The sequence below is a fragment of the Equus przewalskii genome, chromosome 15 (genome assembly GCF_037783145.1).
Source record: "Equus przewalskii isolate Varuska chromosome 15, EquPr2, whole genome shotgun sequence".
NCBI lineage: Eukaryota > Metazoa > Chordata > Mammalia > Perissodactyla > Equidae > Equus > Equus przewalskii.
The window spans coordinates 12,589,499-12,611,275 of NC_091845.1; the positions used below are offsets into that span (position 1 = coordinate 12,589,499).

The 21,777-nt window shown below is 46.7% G+C and overlaps 1 protein-coding gene and 1 long non-coding RNA gene across 2 annotated transcripts; one reads left to right on the forward strand and one right to left on the reverse strand.

The window, feature by feature from the left end:
• Positions 1–8,326: 8,326 nt before the first annotated feature.
• On the reverse strand, positions 8,327–13,960 carry BHLHE40 (basic helix-loop-helix family member e40). Its single transcript, XM_008534767.2, has 5 exons — positions 13,644–13,960; positions 13,408–13,477; positions 13,035–13,142; positions 11,968–12,091; positions 8,327–10,640 (listed from the first exon to the last, which is right to left on the reverse strand). Exons 1-5 carry the CDS (start codon positions 13,721–13,723, stop codon positions 9,784–9,786), a joined length of 1,239 nt encoding a protein of 412 aa, XP_008532989.1. The 5' UTR covers positions 13,724–13,960; the 3' UTR covers positions 8,327–9,783.
• Positions 13,961–15,707: 1,747 nt separating this feature from the next.
• On the forward strand, positions 15,708–18,796 carry LOC139076110 (uncharacterized). Its single transcript, XR_011527383.1, has 2 exons — positions 15,708–15,897; positions 16,261–18,796. It is a non-coding gene; the product is annotated as an uncharacterized lncRNA (long non-coding RNA).
• The last annotated feature ends 2,981 nt before the right edge of the window (positions 18,797–21,777 follow it).

Genomic DNA, 21,777 nt, shown 5'->3' on the forward strand with positions numbered 1-21,777 from the left:
ATGTTGACATCCAAGGCTCTTTGGCAAGGACTTTTGAGTCTTATGTGGGTTTAAACCCTGACTGTGCTATCTGCTTGCTGTGTGACCTTGGGTAAGTCACTTGATCTCACTGAGTCTCAATTTCTGACACATAAAACGGAAACTACACAAGATAATGTATGCATAGTGCCTAGCACAGTACTTAGCACAGGGTCTGGCACATATACTAGATCTCTTGTAGCTTCTCCTTTTATCCCCTACAAAGCTTGTTTCAGGAAAGAATCTCATCAGTCATTTACACTTGAGTGTGAATAAGCACCCATTAGTGTCATTCCTTTATTTCATTTCAACTTATTCAACAATGCTCGTGCACCTGTCATAGACGTGATTTGAGCTAGGCGCTATATACTTTACAGATAGAGTTTTCTTTTCATCCTCACAACAGTCGCTACAAGATCACTAATAGCCCCATTTGGTGATGGGGGAAACTGAGACTCAGGGAGGTGGAAAAACCTTCCTGAGGTCACAGAGCAGAGCCTAGATTCACTCGTTCATTCAGGAAACATGGACTGAATTTCTGCTCTGTCTCAGGCTGGGTACTAGGGGCAGAGCAGTGAATGAGTCGGGCCCGCAGCTTAAGACCCTCATGGACTGCCAGGTGTATTTGTACCCTTTTGTCAGTGCTGTAATTGTTAAAGTCCCTGTTAAAAGCTGGCACGTTTGGGCAGGGACAGCCTTCCCCCTCCTTCCAGTTGCCTGCTGGGGGAGCTGCCTTCTTCCTAGTGTGCAGGACCAGCCCTGCCCAAGGCTGAGCTGAGAAACCGAAAAAACCTCCAGCCTGTTCTTTCCACATGGTCTCCTGGGGCTCTGCTGTGCGCAGATTTCCAAGACTACCTCCCAATTCCATTCCTGTCCTTCTTTTTACACTTCATGATATAATATATATTATAGAAACCACACATGTTAATTGTAAAAAAAAAAAAAAAGAAAAGAAAAGAAAATATAGACAAGCAAAAATTCTCAAAGTAGCCATAACTCTAAGTCCTACTAAGATGGTTAAAATTGTGTAGTATTGTCTGCCAGACCTTTCTACTATGCAAATAGAATACGATTAATAATGATAATAACAATAATAAGGATAACACTAATTTTAGCTCACCCTGACACGGAGCTGCTTCTCTGCCAGATACTATTCTAAGCATCTTAGACATTTTAACTCATTTCACCCTCACAACATCTCAGTGAGCTGATTATATTGCCCTCATTTTACAGGTGTGGCGATTGAGGCAGAAAGAGAACATTTACAAGTATACACGTTGTTCTTTATTTTTAAAAGGAGATCATTGTGAGCATACTGTTTTGTGACCTACTTTTTTCCCTTAGTAAATAAATAAATATGTAACATAATTAAATATACTATAAATAAAATTATGTTATAATATAAATATATAATAAATACTCAACATACTTTTTCATATTTACTATTCCAGCATTTACACATATGCTAAGTTATTCAACCAGTCTCCTGTAGGCCATTTTTCTGATTTTCAGTTTTTTTACTATGAGTGACACAGAGATGTCCAACCTTGTAGCTTGATCTTTGAACATCTGAATACTAACTCCTTTGGGCTAACTCCTGGAAGTAGAATCACTTGGTCTCAAGATGCGCATGTCCCAAGGCTTCTGACTTCTCTTGCAAACCGCCTCCCAACCAGGCAGCTCTCCTGGGTTGCTAAGGAATATGAACCATCACAGCCCCGTGGAGGACAGTTTTGGTGATACCCATCAGAATGACAGATGCTCATGCCACCCAGCCAGCAATCCCACTGCTGGGAGTATCCCATGAATACCGTGATACACATGCAAAACGACATATGTTTAAAATTAATCATTGCAGTGCCGTCGGTAACAGCAAGAGATCAGAAATAACCCAACTGTCCATCATGAGGAACTGGTCAAGTAAATGATGGTATATCTACACAATGAAATACTATGCAGGCTTAAAAAAAAATTAAAAGCCTTTCTATGTATTCGTGAGGAAAGCTCCCCAAGATAGAGTAAGTTAAAAATAAGTGCAGACTGGTGTAAAAAGCATGCCAATTTTTAAAACATTTTTATTTATTTATTTATTTCTGCTTTTTCTCCCACAATCCTCCCCAGTACATAGTTATATATACATTTTTTTAGTTGTGGGTCCTTCTAGGCATGTGGGATGCTGCCTCAGCATGGCTTAATGAGCGGTGCCATGTTCGCGCCCAGGATCTGAACCGGTAAAACCCTGGGCCACCAAAGCGGAGCGCACAAACTTAACCACTCGGCCACCGGGCTGGCCCACATGCTATTTTTGTATGAAAAAAAGGCATATGATATAGCCCACATTCGTATTTGCATGTCTAAACATAAATAACCTCTAAAATAAGTTACAACAGTGACTACCCGCCTACTCGTGGGTGACTTTGGTGGGACCAGAGGGACCAGGACGACAGGGGATGAATGAGGACAGGGGAACAATTTTTTTCACTGACCACTTTTTACGTTTTTAGATTTTGAAACCATCCTGTACTTCTATTCAGAAAATTAGTCTTAAAAAATTGCCTTCAAGGCATTGTTAAAATTTTTTAAGCGTGATAACACCATTGTAGTAACTTTTTTTAGGATACTTACCTTGGAGAGACATGTATTGAAATATTTAAAAGTAAAATTATCTGATGTCCAGAGTTACTTCAAAATAACATAGGAGCAAGGGAGTAGATGGGTGTATACATTACAGATGAAACTGGGCGTGAATTGAGGGAGTTCATTATACTATTCCATCTACTGTTGAAAAAATCATTTATTATGAAATTCACATGAAATTCGCCATTTTAGAGTGAACGATTCAGTGGCACTTGGTACATTCACAATGCTGTGCCATCACCACCTCTTTCTGGTTCAGAAATATTTCCATCACTTTAAATTAAAACCGCTGGACCCAGTAAGCAATTTCTCCCCAGTTCTTCTTCCTTCAGCCTCTGGCAACCACCAGTCTGTGTTCTATCACTATGGATTTATCTATTCTGAATATTTCATACAAATGGAATCATACAATATGGGACTCGGTGCCTGACTTCCTTTCCTGGGCACCACGTTTCCGAGGTTCATCCGTGTTGTAGCATATATCAGTACTTGATTCCGTTTTAGTCTACTGTATATACGTACACCACATTTTGTTTATCCGTTCGTTTGCTGATAACATTTGGGCTGTTTCCACCTTTTGGCGATTGTGAATAGCTGTCGTGAGCGTGCATACGGAGTATGTATTTTCAATTCTTTGGGGTATCATACCAAGGAGTGGAATGCAGGGTTATAGGGTAATTCTGTGTTTAACTTTTTGAGGAACCACCAAACTGTTTTCCACAGCGGCTGAACCATCTTACGTCCCCAGGAGCAATGTACGAAGGTTCCAATTTCTCCACATTCTCGACGACACTCATTATTTTCCGTTTTGTTTTTTCTTTATTACAGCCATCCTAGTGGGTGTGAAGTGGTATCTCATTGTGGTTTTGATTTGCATTTCCCTGATGACTAATGATGTTGAGCATCTTTTCATGTGCTTATTGGCCATTTGTATATCTTCTTTGGAGAATCCCTGTTGATGTTCTCTGACCATTTTTAAATTGAATGGTTTTACTTTTTGTTGTGTCTGCCTACTTCTGTATACCTTTTAAATTCTCCATAGTAAAAAAAGATGTAAAAATAGCAGATATTTTATTAAAAACTTTAAGAAACACATTTTTTTTTTTCTGGAAAGGGAGTAGCCTTCCCACTTTTTCCCCCTTGAATTCCCCAGAGAACCTTGCATAATCCCTACCTCCATATACCATCATAATACGATCTCAAAAAAAAAGCATTTGCTCTTCAAACAAATAAACAAGCACAAGTTCCTTCTGTTTCACCGTCTCAAAGCAGAGTGGAGGGTCGGAGAGAGGGGCTGGGACTTAGAGTAGCAGAGGCTGGCTGTCCCCATCACTCTGGCCACAGCCGGAGTCTGACCCCTACCTGCCAGCCTAGTGAGTCATTCCCTGACGTCCCACCTCAATGTCTTTGCTAAGATTCCTCCGGGAAGGGAGGGCCCCATCTATAGTGGAAGAAACCTTCTGGGCCCCCATCCAGCCACATCACAAGACTGGATGGCCCCGCCGCGAGACAAGCATGTCAGTGGCTTCCATAGCCGATGGGCGAGGCCACACCGTCTCATGTTCTGCTGCGGTAGTCGGGCCAAACAGATGGCATGGGATAAACAGGGGGTAGTGCTGGGGGAGGTGGGGGGTGGTTTGGAGTGGCCTCAGTCTCCCTCTGGATTCTAGAGAAAGAGCTGGGCAAGGTGAAGGCCATGGCTGTTTGTGATGTTTTTTAGCAATGCAACTCTTGTTCAAACAAATCATCATGACGTATGAGACAGAAAAAGGAGGCTGCTCCAGCCAAAGAGGGGGTGAGACGCCCAGAACCTTCCCTCCCTCCATGCCACGTGGCACCCCAGGGGATTCTGGGTCTTGGAAGAACACCTCGATCCCGTTAACACATAGCCTTTATACGAAACCACTTGGGAACTCAACACATTCTGTCTCTGTGAGCTCGCAGGGGGCTCCAGAGGCCCGAGGAGGAGCCTGGCAGCACGTCCAGCTCCAACCTGAGGGCCTGGCCCCATTCTACAGAGCCAAGTGGCCTCTTCTTACCCCTCACCAGCCAAGGACCGGGAGACGGCCAAAGGCTGGAGAGATGGGCCCGGGTGCGGGCGGGCTGAAGCAGTGGACAGGGACGGGAGCTGCAGGGGCCTGGTCTCCCAGCTTGCCCAGCTTCCCTTCCAGCAAGGGAGCGTGGGCCTCAGCCCCGGCCTCCCCTGAGCCCCCAGATGTGCCTCACTCCCGGTGGTCCACGTGTAGCTCCTGCCCCTCCACCTCTGCCGCTCTTCCCCTAGAGAGAGTGAGAAAAGGAATGCCCCTCCTGCAGAACACTTCAAGACATCATTTCCTCAAACCCAGATTCTGGTTCCCAGCACGGTCAACCTATGGGGGCCCCCAGAGACCCCGACAGTCCTGCCAGGTTAGTTCTTTACCTAGAGAATTGGCCCGTTTTAACTGTGGGATGGAAGGGGGGCACTTGTAAGGAAGCAATAAAGAGTTGGGCAAATACAGTCAGGCGCCGCATAATGACAGACAGACCGTCGGTGACAGATCGCACATACGCTGGTGGTCCCGTAAGGTATGTACCATCCAGCCTAGGGGTGTGGCAGGCCATGCCATCTGGGTTTGTGTGAGCACACTCTGTGATGTTCACACAATGACGAAATCGCCCAACGACGACTTCTCAGAACGCGTCCCCATCGCTACGCACCCTGCGACTGAAGTTTTACTCTGAGCTTCAGTTATCTTGTCCAGGCACTGACGGGGGTCACAGTGACTCCTCCACAGGGCTGTTCTGAGGATTAAATGAGATAGTGCAGGTCCCAACCCAACCTCACAGCAGCTCAGGTTAGAAGTAGTCCATACCAGAGAAAGGGCATGGCTCTGTCCTTCATAGGCTGTGTCACCTCAGGTGAGGCATTTCCCCTCTCTGAGCTCCAGTTTCCTCATCTGCAAAAGGGGCATATTAATATTTCCCTTGCACAGTTGCTATAAGAAGTAGAGACAATTCACACAAAGTGATTACTATAGTGCCTGGCATAGGGAAAGTACTCAAAATATGGTAGTAATTATTACCAATTACTAATTATTGCAATTATGACTATTATTACTACTATATGTACTATTATTTAGCGAGAAGGGCAGTGTGGTTTTGCAGTTAAGCACACAGACTCTGAAGCCAAATTGCCTAGGCTTAAATTTCAATTCACCAGTGGAGCTGTGTGACTTTATGCAAGTTACTTAACCTCTCTGTGCCTGCATTTTGTTAACCATATAAGGGGAATAATTATACCTACTTCATGGAGTTGCTGTGAAAATTAAGTTACTGTATGTGGAGAGCTTTGAAGACCATCTGGCAAATAGTAAGTGCTACAAACATGTTTGCTGTTAGCAGTGATAGTATTTGTATTATTACTACTATTATTAACAACCAGATTCTGAAATCGTTCACCTTGGATCCGATTAAGGAGAGTCACAATTAAACATATTCGCTATCTCACTAATGGTTTAGTGACTCTGAAGCTGTGTGACCTTAGACAAGTTACCTACCCTCTCTGAGCCTGCTTTTATTTATCTACAAAATGTGAATTATAATAGTACTCCTAATGGTCCTTTTAGGTGGTGAGGCTTCGTTAATGAGCGATGACCCGTGGGAAGCGTCTAGCTTCTAGTTAATTAGGCTCTTGTCCCAGGGCCCTGCCCTACTCCGGCTCCCTACCGCACCCCGGCCTGCCTCCCGGCCCTGCGGGAGAGCGCTCGCATTCCCTCCCGCTGGGCGCGGCGGGGGGGCTGCCCGGCGCCCGCTGCCAGGCTGTTCTGGGGGCCGCGGGCCGGTGGCCTTGCCCAGCTTCCCCGGGGATCGGGTTTCTGCTGACGCGGTGCCAGGCACGTCTGCTTCCAGGAACCGGCAGCCGCATTTAGCCGCGGGCCGCACATGAAAGCGCTGCAGTCGGAAACGTGACGTTGTGTCAACAGGCGAGGCGGGTCAGCGCGGGGTGAGCCCAGCCCGGCAGGCCCGGGGCTCCCGCCCTGTCTGCGCGCAGCCGGGCCGCAGCCTCGCGCCCCTCCTCCCGCCGGCGCTCCGGGCCCCGCGCTCGCACCCCGCTGTGCACGGAGGTCTCCCGGTGCGGAGCGGGCGGGCGACAGGCTGGGGGACGAACCCTCCCTCCGCGGCGCCCTCTGCGCCACTTGGAACCTGCTGCCGCTGGGCTAGAAGGAAGGTCAAGGGCAAACCAGAAGCAGACACAGACAGGAGGCAGGGGGGCAGCGGCCGCCCGTGGGGCTGCTGGAGAGGGGCAGACTCCAGGAGGGGCATTCTGGGGTGACGATGTGCTGAACCCGCAAGACCTTTTATAGTGCAGGTTGCTCCAACCACTTCCTTCTGGCCCCGCAGCTACGCCCTGAGTCACGGCCCAGCAGAGAGCGGGGCATGCAGATTCCCTCTTGATGTCAGCCCCCTGCTCATCCCCGGGATAAACTTGACGTGCTAAGGTTTTTACCGGAAAAGTCTAGCAAGAAAACCCTAGCAATTCGGAGTCTTAGCAGGCAGGAGAGCTGGCCCTGAGAAGCTGGAGAAAGAGGGACTGACAGAATGTGCCATCTACCTGCTATAGGACAGTGAGGAGGGCTCACAATGTTCTTTTACCTCGTCACAAACGGGCGTGGAGGGGGAGATGACAGACCACTCAGCTCACTGAGTCCTGGTCCGTGGCTTGTTCCACGACTCGGTGCTGCCAGGGGACAACTGTGCCTTTTCCACCGTGCGTTCTATGTCTCACACAAGCCAGGCAATGCTTGCTCTCGCCTGTGGGCTCATCGGGAGAGAGGGAAGGTGACATTTGAAGCAAACAGTTTTGAGGGGCAGGTGGTGCCTTCCCCCGGCTGAGAACTCCCTGGGGACAGGTTCCCCGCATGGGCTCCAGATAACCACAGGGTTCTGGAAGACTCGGATGCTTTGAGATCTGGAGCATGACAAGCCAGGCACTGGCCGTCAGGAAACATCAGGACACCTCTGAGGGAGAAGGGGAGAGGCAAAAATACTCAGCCGGGTCATTTCCCATGAAATTTTTTCTTTTTTTCCTAAGAGCACTTGACTAAGGAACGGTAATGTTCATTCACGCACAAACACACCCAATGAGAGGAAGTCCAGGAAGGATGTAGAAAATAATTATGGAATGTTGCCTTCAGCAGCAAGAAGACAGGATATGGCAAATCCATCAGACCTTGCTAGACTCGAAAAAGTTAGACTGCCTTGGCAAAGAGATGTGCTCCCCGGCATAATTATTATTGCATAATAACCCATTAAATCTTTTCTCAATGTGCCTCCCCCTCCAGCAAGCCCCCCAGACACGAAGGCCCACAATTTCATACTTGGATTTTCTGTCAAGTTCTAAGGACCATGACAAAAGTAGACTGGGGGAAAAATATACTTTTTGCTCAAGTCTGGAAGGAGGCATCAGATGATTGTGACCCTCTGGCAGTGGTTAGTCAAAGAAAAAGATTAAACAAATATTTACCTACTAAATTGACTAAGCTTATTCTGTCTGACTGAATACCAGGCACATGGAAAGCTGAATGAAATGACACAAGATTAACTAGTTGTTGCCTTCAGCCAAAAGAGGAGGGCAGAAGGGGACAGCCACATCACACGATGGGGTTATTTTTAAAAAACGCAGAAGACCATCTTTCTCTTCCACAGGAAAAGGATTATTTTATTAAGTATTTTAAAACAACTACTTAACATTGACTCATAGATAAAAATATTTACAATTTTACACCTTCAGGAAGGTTCCAAAATATAAACACTGTACCTCTCCCTAGAGAAAAAAATTCTTCTCTTCAAAAACAGGAATACATTCATTTTTCTCGCTTTGTAGATCAAGTAATTATACAAATAAACATCTGAAACATTTTCCTTTTTAATATATTTATATAATATATATTTATAACAGTTTTACAAATAAAGGCAACGACGTTATACCAAAATAAAAACAGGAAAAGAAAAAGTTAAACCACAATCGGCGATCAAGCATAGTGCATTTTTTGAAACGCTGGTGCAGGGCTGGCTGGACAAGTCAGAAAACAAGTACTCTGGACCAAAAATAAAACTTCTTTGAAGGAGACAGAATCGTTTTTAGCCATCAGGCCACTCCAGATGCCACCGGGCGAGGGGAATCAGCCTGCAGAAAGGATCTTGCTGTGCCAAGGGCCTGTTAGGCCTTTAAGAAGCTAAGCTTGGTGGAAAGGAGTTTGGAGATAGAACTGAAAACGGACTCCAGCTCTGCTTGTTGAAGGCAGCAATTAGTTACTTGGCTGTATGCACTTTGGGGTGCTGGGAAATAGGCCTCTGGAGCTCTCCGACCGTGGTTTGGTTCCCTGGACAGCAAGACTGTTTCTAGATGAGACCTAGAAACAGGTGCCAGAGGCCCCAGGGACTCCTCCCTCATTCCCTGGCAGCTCGGCTTGTACCAGGGGGCCCAGTTCCTCGGTAAGCTAACCACGAAAGCCTGAGGAGGGAACTACATTCTCTTTATTCATCCGAGGCAGGGGTGGGGAGCAGACCTGCGGAAATCTCCCCAAACCACTGCCGTGCTGTGCCAGTGTCTGCTACCTCACCACTTTGCAGAAAGCTCAGTCTGGGTGCCCTCTCCCTGTATGGTGAGTCACGGAGACAATAAAAGGGAGAAGGGTGGGGTCACAAGAGCTGGCTGGGAGCTGCACTCTGGAAAGCCCTCTTTTGAAAGTACCTTTTTCTCAAAGCCACAAGACCCAGCTCCCAAAGCGAAGACTGACTCACACACCAAGAGTCTGAAGCTTTTGGAAATCCAGCTGATTTGTATCAGAGGGGGCTATTCTCTGGGTGGGGAAGAGCCAGAGGTCTGTGACAAGCCCCCAAACCTCCCGATGTCAGGCAATCCTTCATGTCTTCCCTACGCCAAAAGGAGCTTCAATGTCCTACACCAACACACGATGTGCACGCATGCACGCGCACACACACACACACACCCCCCCCGAATTTTCTCTCCATGCCTCAGATTATCTCGGCACACACACGGGAACAATCTCGCTGCACTCACAAACACATTTTTTTTTTTGGAAGTAGGGAGGAAGGAAAGCAAAGCAACAGGATCCCCTAAAGAGTTTAGTCTTTGGTTTCTAAGTTTAAAGGGGGGATCTGCTTCAGAGCTTGGAGCAGGGCAGAAGAGTCGAGGGCCGGATGGGTGGGCAAGGGAGAAGGGAGTCTCTGGGGCATGAGCAAGGGGGCCGAGATCTTGTCTGGGTTCATGAAGCTGGTGAGGGCTGCAGCGGAGGCGTTGAGGCCCGGGTACAACACTGGGACCGAGGTGGGGTACCAGCACTTCTCCAGCATGGGCAAGTAGGCAGTTGCTGAGGGTGGGATCAGGTAGAAGGGCAGGCAAAAGGGAGGCTGGTGCGGGTGTGGACCCAGGAACGGGGAGCTCATCAGGTCACTGCCAGTGAAATGGCCTTCATCATCTGAGAGCTGCATTCTGCTCTTTTTTGTGGGGGGTTCTTCAGATTCTTGCTTAATAGCACCAATCCTTTCTCCCATGGTGAACCTGCGTCCATGATCGCTCTTGAAGTACGGTTGCTCGCCGCGCAAGTCACCCTTCTCTGATTCTCCTCCGTAGCCGCTGTCTGTGTCCGTGTCACTGCCACTCTGCTCCCCACTTGAGTGAGGGAAAGTCCGCTGGATGACTGGCACACAGTTTTTCCCAGGGCCTTCGGAGCCGTTGGCCAGGGAGCTGGGTTTCTCCTTGAAGTCCATCACTTTGGGAGCCGGGTCTGCCGGCTTCCTGGAGGTACCACCCTGCAGCAGCTCCGAGACCACTCGGTGGAGGTGAGTGACGAGCTGTGAAGACTTCAGGTCCCGAGTGTTCTCATGCTTCGCCAGGTACTGAAGCACCTCCCGGGCACACGTCTGGAAACCTGAGCAGAACATCTCTTGACCTGCTTCGACATTTCTCCCCGACAGCTCACCTGGATCAACAGAGATCCAAAGGAAGACATTTCAGAAGGCCCTGTGGTTCACCTGGCGACCTATTCTGCAAAGACCGGGAGCTTGCCTTTTTATTAATAGCATTTGCTCATTTATGTTCCTAACTCCAAAAGTAATATGACCAGAGAAAATTTGGATTACACTGAAAAGGATAAAGAATAAACTAAAAATCATCCATAATCCTACCACCCAGAGAGAAAATAGGATTGTAAGGGCTGCATAGTATCCCATCATATAAATAGACCATAATTCACAGAGACGGGCTATTTCTCCTCTTGCTGAATTTATAGACTGTTCCGAGTTTTCATTATAAGCAACACAGCAATGAACATCCTGATATGTTCTAAGTCAGAGCCAATTTATAGAACTCGATTGCACTGTAGCAAGATAGACAGAGACCAGACAGTCATAAAATGAGATAAAGAATGAACAAGATCACCTGAAGTAAGCTTATTTCCAATGATTTATAAAAGCTGCAGTCATGCTGTAAGCTTTAAACTCAAAGGCTGTTTCTAAGCCCTGGCCATGTATTCTCTCCACGACCACCAGGAAATCAGGTGTGATCATCTTTCTATTTTCAGTGAGGAAACTGGCAGACCTGCTTGCTAGGCTTTTGTGATTCTCATCACCCTAGTCTTGGAAAGGAGGGCAGAGAAGAATGGAATGAGGGAGTGGGTGGAAGAATTTCTCCCTGGCCTGTACAGTATTATCTGGAAGGGGTGAGACGGGAAGGTTAGAAGGTGACTGGGATTCTCTGGAAATCGGGAGAAGCGAATGATGAAACTTCAGTGGTTTCATTAGATTGTGCAATTCGCCAAGATACCTAGTGGCTATTCAGGGAACCACATGAAATGCAGGAAAAACTCCTGCTGTCATCCTGCCAGGATCATACCACACACCGAGCGATAAGGAAGTAGAGAAACAGGAAGACACTGGGGCATACCCATGATTTATTCTCCAATGAAACAGGGCTAAGAAGACGAACTGTAAAACACCCACGATGCAAATTACAGGTGCCTTGGCACTTTCAAAGGGAGGGGGCAAAATCTCCCAGAACTCAGAAACTCTTAAGCCAAAATGCCAGAGAAATATTTTATCATTTGACTAATACGCATTCATGCCAGGTGGCACACAGCAGCATTCCAAATGAAAAGTCTGACCTTTTAGGAAAGACAAAACAGCATCTCCCCCAACGAATGTGCATGAGCAGTTTGTTGCAGGACTGTTTCTTATTCCAGATGTCGAGCCCCCAGGCTCTCTGTTTGTGCTAGAACTCTTAAGAGATGATAGCCACGCTCCGGCACTCACCAGCTTGTAAACCGCTCTGCAGGGCGATGATTTTCTGCTGCTGCTGATCAATTAGGTTTGTTAGCGCTTTCACATGCTTCAAGGTAAGTTCAAGAACCACCGCTTTTTCCAAGTGACCCAAAGTCTGGAATGAAAACATCCTCAGTCAGCGGTGAGCTCAGAAAAGTCCCACCTCTGGGACATTTATTAGCAATGAGAAATGTCTCTAAGGGGGGAAAAAAAAATGAAATAGCCTTTCCTAGTTGGCTAAGTTTAGTTTCAGGTTTATAGATTATGTTTTTAAACAATATATATTATACATGTTTCCAATTAAAGAACAAAAAAGTGTCACCTATCTTTGGAGGCCTTTTGGAAGAGGCAGCTACCTCAGGAGAAAGCTTTGACAGATATATTTCTCCAGCAGCCGCTGCTGACCTGAACTAAGGGGGATCTGGAGATGCCGTTTCTCTGCAGTGGTGTCAACGGGAGCAGGGACATCTACTATGTCTGGCAGCCTAGAGGCTTTCCCTAGCTTCTTTCCTGACACCCTTTCATAACTTCCAGCTCATCCAGGCTTTTTCTTCCTTCTCAAATACTTTTTTTTTCCTTTCCCCAACCAAAGGCTGACAAGCTAGTAAGCTGTTGGCTACTGACAGGAAAGGACAGGATGTAAAAATTACACACCAAAACAAGTCCGCTTAGTTAAAAAGGTGTGTGTGTGTTGGGGGGGGGGGTTGGCCAGCGGAGAGAAAGGGGTAAATAAAATCTGCGTGTTGCCTGGTTGGCTCAAGTCTGTTAAACTAGAGAACCCTGAAAATCACCAGAAGGGAAAGTCTTAAACCCTTGAAAAGGAAGGCCAGTTGGTGTTGGAGCCAACTTGGAGAAGTCCAAGAGCTTCTCACTTCATTTGGATGAGGCAGGCAGAAAATCCCAGGACTGAGGAAGGGTACCCCAAAACAGAGCCACCCGCCAGCTCCTATCCGGCCGTCGGGTCTGCAGTTCCCCGCGGGGCCTGCAGGCGGCGAGTGACCCCTGCCCGCCCTCCGGGCAGACGAGCTGGCTTGGAGAGGAGCCAGCTTCTCACTTACTGTAAGTTTGAGATGTTCGGGTAGGAGATCCTTCAGCTGGGCGATGCACTCGTTAATCCGGTCACGTCTCTTTTTCTCGATGAGCCGGTGCGGCAGTTTGTAGGTCTCCTGCAAGGCGCACGAGGAGGAGGTGGGCGCCTGAGGAAGGGGGTGAGAGCCCCCTTTCCTCCCCTACCCCGCGGCGGGATACGAGTTGGGGCAGCGGAGCATAGTCATACCCAGAATCACCTTCTGCCCCTTCTTCTCCATGCCACTCAGTAGAGGCACTGAGCCCACCCCTTGCATACCCCCGCCAACCTCAAAGTGAGAAAACTTTTCTTGGAAACTCAGCGCGTGCGAGGGGCTGGGGTCCTCAGGGGCGCGGTGCTCTCACCTTGCTGTCGTCGCTCCGCTTCATTCCTCGCCTCGACTTGTACACTTGGTACATGTGGGCAAAATCCATCCTGCAGAGAGAGGGACCAGGCAGGGTCGTGACTTTGCGTGCGCACCGGCTGCAGGAGCCCTGGCAGACAAGAGCCCCCGGATGCTCCGGAGCTGCTCCCAGTTGAGAGCGGCGCAGAAGGCAGGGCTGGAGTTGAGGTTGGAAGGGGCCAGGGAGTGCCAACTTACCCTGGTAGGTCGCCGGGCTCCAGTCCTGGCGCTTTGGGCAGGCAGGCGGGGGGCGGTTGCGCGCTGGGGATCCGCTCCATGGCGCGGCGAGCCGGGGCACTGTGCGCTCCTGTCTGCAGTAGCGGAGCGTCGCGGTGAGGACTGTCCTGGAAGGGTCTCTCCGCAGGGGTTCTTCTGAGTCTGAGCTCCCTGAAATCCGCTAGGCTGCCGGGAGCTGCGGCTTTGAGGTGCTGCTGCTTCAGTTGGGGGCGTGCATGGTGTCCCCGCGGCCTCTGGCTCTGGCTCTGCGCACAGACTGGCGGTGTGTGCTCCCTGCGCCGTCTGCGCCGTGCGAGCCAAGTGAATGAGAAGTGGGGCGGGCGGGGAGGCGGGAGAGAGCGCGGGGGGGGAGGCGGTTAGGGCGGAGTGGGGGGGGGGTGGGGGGGCGAGCTGAGGAGTAATGGAGAGGCTGCGGGCTGGGTTAAATGGGAGCGTGTGGGTGGGTTGGAGCTACGTGTTCTACCCTGTGACTCCAGGCACGTCTGGCCGCTGCCGGGGAGGGAAGGAGCGACCTGCCCGCCCTCCCCCGGCTTCATCACATGAGTCTCACGTGTTGGACAACGCTCCCGCGGCTGCGAGGGAGCCCCCACCCCCAGCCTGGGCCCCCAGGTGTCTGCGGCTGCGGCTGCCTTTCCCCGAAGAGGGGGTGGCAGCGCGGCCCGGGTCCTGCCCAGCCGGGTGGGGGGTGTGGAAGCTAGGAGAGGCCGGGGAGCCGGGGGGTCCGAGGAAGGGGGGGGGGTTGGTAACGTGGGCGAACCTGCCCCAGGGAAATGAAGTAAGTTCCCGTCTCCTGGGAGGCAACGGGGGAGGACGGATCCGCCCGCGTCTGACTCAAGCCGGGAGAGGAATATCCCCTCGCTCGCTCCAGCCCAACCCTCTTCCTCCTCCCCCGCCCGGCCGGCTCGCAGGAACCGGCGCGCAGCGGAGGGAGTCGCCCAGCCCCCTGCCTTCCCCAGAGGCTGGGGTTTCTTTCCGTGCCGGCTTCCCTGCCCCCAGCCCTCCGCCCGGCGTCCAGGAATTGCCCGCCTGGGGAGGGGCCGAGGGGCGGGGCGGATGTCACCCCATGGGAAGCGGGCGGGCTGCCAAGCGCAGGGGCAGCCGAGGCCGCCGCCGAGCACGCTGCGCGCACCTGACCGCCGAGGGTGTGCGCCGCCGGCCCCTTGCTCCAGGGAGCTCCGCTCTGGGCACAGCCTGCGGGCCGCCAGGCACCCCCGCGCGCCCCCCCGGATGCCCCCCTCCCTCCTTCGGCTAGTCAAGCCCAGAAGGAGACCGGGCGCGGTGCCCTGCGTTCCCTCCCTGCTCTGCCCCCTCCGGAGCAGAGGCGTCCGGGTCGCCTCCCCTCTGGCTGCGACGTTACACAACCGCGGCGGCAGCGCCTGCCCTCCAGCCGCCCGGGGCGTGACGCTTCACGTGGCCGGGGCTCGGGCGCAGCGCCGCCGACTGCGAGCCCCTCTGCTCCGGCTGGGGGACCGGGAGCCCTGGGACATGGTGTGCCCTCCGGGGTCGGCCATGCCCCCGCCTGCCGGGAACTTCGGCGGCGCTGTGTGCGGTCTGCACCCAGAGCAGGAGGGGAAGGGAGGCGAGAAAAACTGTCTGCCCATCACAGTGAAATCTTAGCATCCGTTCAGTCGACACACGTTTGAGCCCCCTACTCTGTGCCAGGAGTGTGCCCGTTGCTAGAAACACTGGGGAGTCAAACATAGCTTCTGCCCTGGAGTGTACGGGAACCCCTGGGAAGAGGATAAATCGAGCAATGAGGGGACGGCAGCCCTGGGAAAATTATATCGGTCCCACTGGCTGACAGAGAAAAAAGATGTTTTGTTGTTGTTGCTTAATTTTATTTAATACGAACCAAGATGCCTGGGTAGAGCAGGACGGGGGAGAAGCTAACCCACTGCCCAGAGCGTGGGGCAGAAAGGCTGTCTCCGAACGGCCCCAGATCTCTGCAATCTCACTTAGGCCGCCGGAGGCCCCCGCCTACCTCCCCCGGAAAAGTCCGGTCTCTGTGACCTTCTAACTCAGCCCGGAGCAGGGAAAACAGCTGAAACGCCAGGCCCGCGGTGCGAGCCGTGCTGATGCAGTCAGAGGAGGGAGCCAGTGGAAATTCATGACTAAAATAAGGCCTGGCTGGGGATTTCACTGACCTCTGCGCTGCCCTGCCCTGCAAGTTCGGGGAGTTGAGAGATGACTGTGAGCCTTTCCCACCGCGCCTCGGGTCAGTCACCTTCTGTGGAGAGTGACCTGGCTGTGGGAAGCATGGAGAAAAATGGGGTCACCGCTGGGACTGGGTGAAGATTCGCCTTGGAGGCAGTTGTAGGGGGCGGGGGGCGGTCGGTCTTAATTGGCAGTGTCCTTGACAATCTAGAGAACTGGGATTCACACGTTGACCAAGCTGGGAGTGGATTTCCTTCAGGTCGCCTTGGAGAGCTCCCACTTCCTGTTTATGTTTCTCAAGCGTCAAACTCATTAGCAAGTGTGAGAAATGCCTCCTTTTCTAACTGCTAACTGGCGTGACCTCGCTTGGGGGCTCAGCTAGCCCTCTCTCCTGAAATGGACTTTTGTCTGCTTTTGTTATCAGCCATCTCTCTGGAGGCAATCATTGGACCGCCACTTCCTGCCAGGAGGTGGGCTGCGGAACCACGGGCGAAGGAGGGGACTGGAGTCTGACCTGGGTTTGTGCTTTCAAACTGGTGTGACCTGCTCCATTGTGCGACTTTAATAAGGGTGAAGAGTTGTCATGACTGCGTCAAAACCACCATTCCACCAGGAAAAAGCACTGGGGGAGGAAGGAACACATGTCCGCTCAGCTGTCACCTCCCCCCCCATGCCAGGAGGGAACCCAAACTTTTGAGCTTCCATGTTTCATGGCTCATAACAATATCATTCTTAGAATTCTCTGAAGATGTCAATAATTTTTTCCCTTATTTGACCTACAATTGGAAATAACAAAATGTATGCATTTCCTACTTCTTATTTGTCCCAAAGGTACTCTCAAGTGTTAAGAATTACCCCCACCCTCCCAAAGTTCTACTGTATCCAGATGTCATTTTTTTCTGTTTTTCTCTCAGTAACCTATGATTATTTTTTATTAATTTAAACCAAATAGTTCCTTCCCAGCATGCATCTCTCCATCCTGAAGAATTGTCATATTTCAGTTTGTCATCTTTTGTAGATACCTGTATAGTGTAGATACAGGTATAGTGCATACTGTGTGCTACTTTTTAGACTGTATGTAAAAACTTAACACATATTTATGGAGATCCAATATGTGCCAGGCACTGAACTAGGTCCTAGGAATATATAATATGTCCTCTTGGGAAAATCGAGACTGAGGGAGGTTAAACAACCTGCCTCAGTGTATCTAGCTTACGATTAGATCTGAAACTAGACCCAGGTTTGTGGGACTCCAAAGCTTGTGCTCTTTCTTAATCACTATACTTATGGCTACCTGGTAGGGTTGCACGGATTCTGCACTGCTCAACTCTAGGGGGAGCCATTCACATTGGGAGCGAGAGCGCCCTCTAGAGTTGTGCAAAGTAGCACTGAGCAGCTGCACTGGGCAATCTGGTCATTTTGTAGCCCTCCCCTCTATTTTGTCTCTTCTAAGTGTGGAGAGAACGTAATTTCCTACTAGGGAAAGGTAGGATTTTTCTTTTCTCAGGATCTTGGTAGTCTGATGCCGTCTGTTGGGAAGAGTCTGTGCTTTACTGTTTACAGTGACTCCCAGGCCCTTCCTGTTCAGGAAGTGAGAGCCCACAGCTCCTCTGCATGTACCCACACCTTTCTTGCTCAGATATCACCTTTTGCTGTTTATGGAGCCTCAAAACTTTTTAGCACGGTTCAAACTGAGAAATATATTTTATATCATGACTCAATACACACAGACATGCACATACACACACACCTTAAGTACATTTAACCCTAGGACAGCAAGGCTTGGCTGGGTTATAGCAATAAACCACGTCTATCCTCTCTCTCAAACTCCTGAGTAACCATTGCTCGCTTAAGGAGAAAGCTAAGCCATTTAGGAAGAGGCCAGTCCAATGTATTCCAGACCAAAATTTCACAAAACAATATTTCCCCTTGATATATGATTCTGATATTTTCTAGTCCAGTCTAACCAATTTTATTTTTTTTTAATCCTGGTCTTGATTTACTAAATTGATTTCACAACCCACCAGTAAATCTTGACCTGCAATTTGCAAACATGCTCTACACTAGAAATAGTGTTGTAATTTTGGCTTGTCCCCAGCAGAAAGCAATCCATCACATCTGCACACTTGAAGATCTAAATCACATAAAAATGTTAAATAAGACTGCTGGTGCTGTTTGAATTCAATGGTTTAAATGTTTCCATTCAGCATATCCTTGCCTTTTGCTCAATTATGGGAGTAAAATAGTCAGAGTTTCATCAATATACATAATGTTATGTGTTGCTTAGATGTATTTCCTTCATCCAGTTGAGGAAGTTTTCCTCTATTGTTGCTTTGCTGAGAGTTTATCGTGAAAGTATGTTGAATTTGTCAAATGCTTTTTCTGCATCCAATGAGACAATCATTCATATGGTTTTTCTCTTTCATTCTGTTAATAACAGAAATTACAATTTTTTGAGTGTTAAACCAACTTTGCATTCCTGAAATAACCCTATCTTGGTCATAATGTATTATCCGTACTTTTATTGCTAGATTTGATTTGCTAATATTTCTTAAGGATTTTTGTCTATGTGAAGTGTAACATCTATAGTTTTTCATTTCTTGTAATGTCAGATTTTATTATCAGAGTACTGCTGGCCTCATAAAACAAGTTGAGAAATATTCCTTCTCTTTTCTGAAAGACCTTTTAGAGGATTAGTACTATTTCTTACTTAAATAGTAGGAGAAGCTACCTGGACATGGAATTTTCTTTGGGGGAAGATTTTTACTATGAATATATTTTCTTTAATAGATATCAGGCTATTTAAATTTTTTATTTATTCTTTGTCAGTTTTGGTAATTTCCGTTTGTCAAGAAATTTGTCTATTTCATTTAAATTTGTCAATATATTGATATAAAGTTTTATCCTTGTAATATCTATATAATCTGTAGTGATAAACCCTTTTTCACTTCTTTTAAAAATTTTTAATTTGTGTTTTCTTTCCTTTTTTCTTGATCATCCTGCTAACGAGCATATCAATTTTGCTAATCTTTACAAATATCCAAATTTTGATTTTGTTGATTTTTTCTATTCTTTGTTTATCTTATATTTCATCTATTTTCTCTCTTATTTTTCTTATTTCCTTTCTTCTAGTTATTTTGGATTTAATTTACTCTGATTTTCCTAGTTTCTTGTGATGCAGGATGATATCAATTTTAAACCTTTCTTCTTCTCATGAATATTTAAAGCTAAAATTTTTCTTCTAAACACTGCTTTCACAGCATCCCACAATATTTGGTATTTGTATTTTTCTTATTCAGGTCAAAATATATTCTAATAGTCTTTGTGTTTTTCTTTGATTCACAGGTTATTTAAGAGGGTATATAATTCTCAAATATTTGTGAATTTTACAGCTAAATTTTTAATTTTTCTTTTGAAATAATTATAGAATCACAGGAAGTTATAAAAATAATATGGAGAAATTCCATGTATCCTTCACCCAATTTCTCCCAATGGTAACATCTTACATGACTATAATACAATATTAAAACAGGAAAATTAACATTGGTACAATCTACAGACAGTTTTCAGATTTCGCCAGCTTTACATGCACTCACTTGTGTGTGTGTGTGTGCATGGGTATATCTACGCAATTTTATCACATGTGTGGATTAGTGTAACTATCACCACAATCAAGATGGGAAACTGTCTTATCACTACCAAGTCCCCTGTTGCTACTCCTTTATAATCATACCCATTCCCTTCCCCTCTCTCATCCCTAATGTCTAGCAACCACTCATCTGTCCTCGATTTCTATAATGTTATCACTTTAAATAATGTTACATAAATGGATTTATATACTATGTGACCTTTTGAGATTGACCTTTTTTCCACTCAGCATAATTATCTTGAGATCCAACCAAGTGGTTGTGTGTATCAACAGTAAGTTTCTTTTTGACTAATGAGTAATATTCCATGATGTAGATGTGCCTCAATTTGTTTAACCGTTCATCCATTGAAGGACATTTGAGTTGTTCCAATTTTTGCCATTAGAAGTAAACCTACTATGAAGATTTGTCTACCCATTTTTATGTGGATATAAGCTTTCTTCCCTGGGATAAATGCCCAGGAGTATAATTCCTGGGTCATATAGTAATGTATGTTTAGTTTTTTTAGAAACTGATACACTGTTTTTCAGAGGAGTGGTATTACTTCACATTCCCAATTGCAATGTAGGAGAGTTCTAGTTTCTTGGTATCCCTACCAGCGTTTGGTACTGTCATTATTTTTTATCTTAGTTGCCAAATAGATGTGTAGTGCCAAGTATCTTTTTATTATTGATTTCTCATTTGTTACTGCTAGGTCAGAAGATACAGTCTATTAGATTTTAATTCTTTGACATTTATTAAGGCATCTTTCATTGCCCAGCATATAGTCTATCTTGATGAATGTTCCATGTGGGTTTGGAAAGTATGTGTATTCTGCTGTTTTTGGGTGCAATATTTTATCAAGTCAATTGGGTCAAGTTAGTTGACAGTGCTATTCAAATATATCTCTCTGCTGAATTTTTTGTTTATTTGTCCTATAATTACTGAGACAAGAGTGTTAAAATCTTTCCAACTATCATTGTAGATTTGTCCATTTTTGTCAATTTGTGCTTTATGCATTTTGGAACTCTATTCTTACTTTGTCTAATATTAATATAACCACACTTGCTTTTTTATACTTAGTGTTGGCATGGTATATTTTTTCTACCCTTTTGCTTTCAAACTGTGTCATTATAATTGAATTTTATATCTGTAAACACCATGTTGTTGGATCTTGCTTTGATATCAATTTGACAATTTCTGCCCTTTTATTGGAGTTTTTAGTATATTTATTTTGAGGCGATTATTCATATGGTTGGGTTTATATCTCCCATCTTGGTATTTATTTTCTACTTATCCCAATTATTCTTTGCTTCTGCTTTTACTTTCCTGCCCCCGTTTGGATATGTTAATTATTTAATCATTCCATTTTATCTCCTGTTTTTAAGTATACTTCTTTATGGTATATTCTAGAGGCTGTTGTAGAGCAGTTGTTCTGAAACTTTACATGCATTAGAAAAAGCTGGAGGTCTTATTAAAACACAGATTTCTGGGTCATATCCCCAGAGTTTCTTATGGAGTAGATCTGTTATAGAGCTGAAAAATTGGCATGTCTGTTAAGTTCTCAGATGCTGATGATTCTGTCTGGGGACCATACTTTGGGAATCTCTGCTCTAGAGATTATGCTCTGCATCTTTAAGTTATCACGGTCTACCTTGAAATAATATCCTAAAAATACTATTATGCAAGTTGTATAAGATGTGTAAGAACCTTACCTTAAGAATATAGTTGTTTATTTTCCCTCTCAACCTTTGCACTCTTGTTAGTTTATATTTTCCCTCCACATATGCTATAAACCTCACAATATATTGGGGTGTTTTTTTTTTTTTTTTGCTTTGAGTAGTCAATAGTCTTTTAAAATATTATACACACATAGATAGATAGATAGATAGATAGATAGATAGCTATAGTCGTAGACATATTACTTTGAAAAGGTCTTTAACATCTACCCATCTTTGTATCCTTTCTGATGCTCTTCACTTCTTCCTGCAGATCTTTCTTTTTGGTCTCCTTTCTGTCCATTCTGAAAAACTTATGTTAGCTTTTCTTGTAGTGTTGGTCTGCTGGAGATGAATTCTCCCAACTTTTGTCTGTCTGAAAATGACTTTATTTCATCTTCATCGTTGAAGTATATTTTCACTGGGTATGGAATTCTAGTTTGACAGTGTTTTTCTTTCAGCACTTTAAAGATGTTCTCTTTTCTTCTGGCCTCCATTGAGTCTACTTAAAAGTCATCTGTTGGTTGTATCATTATACCTATGTATTTGTGTCTTCTTTTTCCTTCTGGCTGCTTTTCATGTTTACAACTTACCACT

Bases quoted from the DNA above. Each gene is read 5' to 3' on its own strand.
- BHLHE40 (XM_008534767.2), bottom strand. From the start codon at position 13,723: ATGGAGCGGATCCCCAGCGCGCAACCGCCCCCCGCCTGCCTGCCCAAA. The intron at 13,478-13,643 runs GTAAGTTGGCAC...CTCTCTCTGCAG, and splicing joins GAGCCCGGCGACCTACCAGG to GATGGATTTTGCCCACATGT. The intron at 10,641-11,967 runs GTGAGTGCCGGA...CTGTTGATCCAG, and splicing joins GCAGAGCGGTTTACAAGCTG to GTGAGCTGTCGGGGAGAAAT.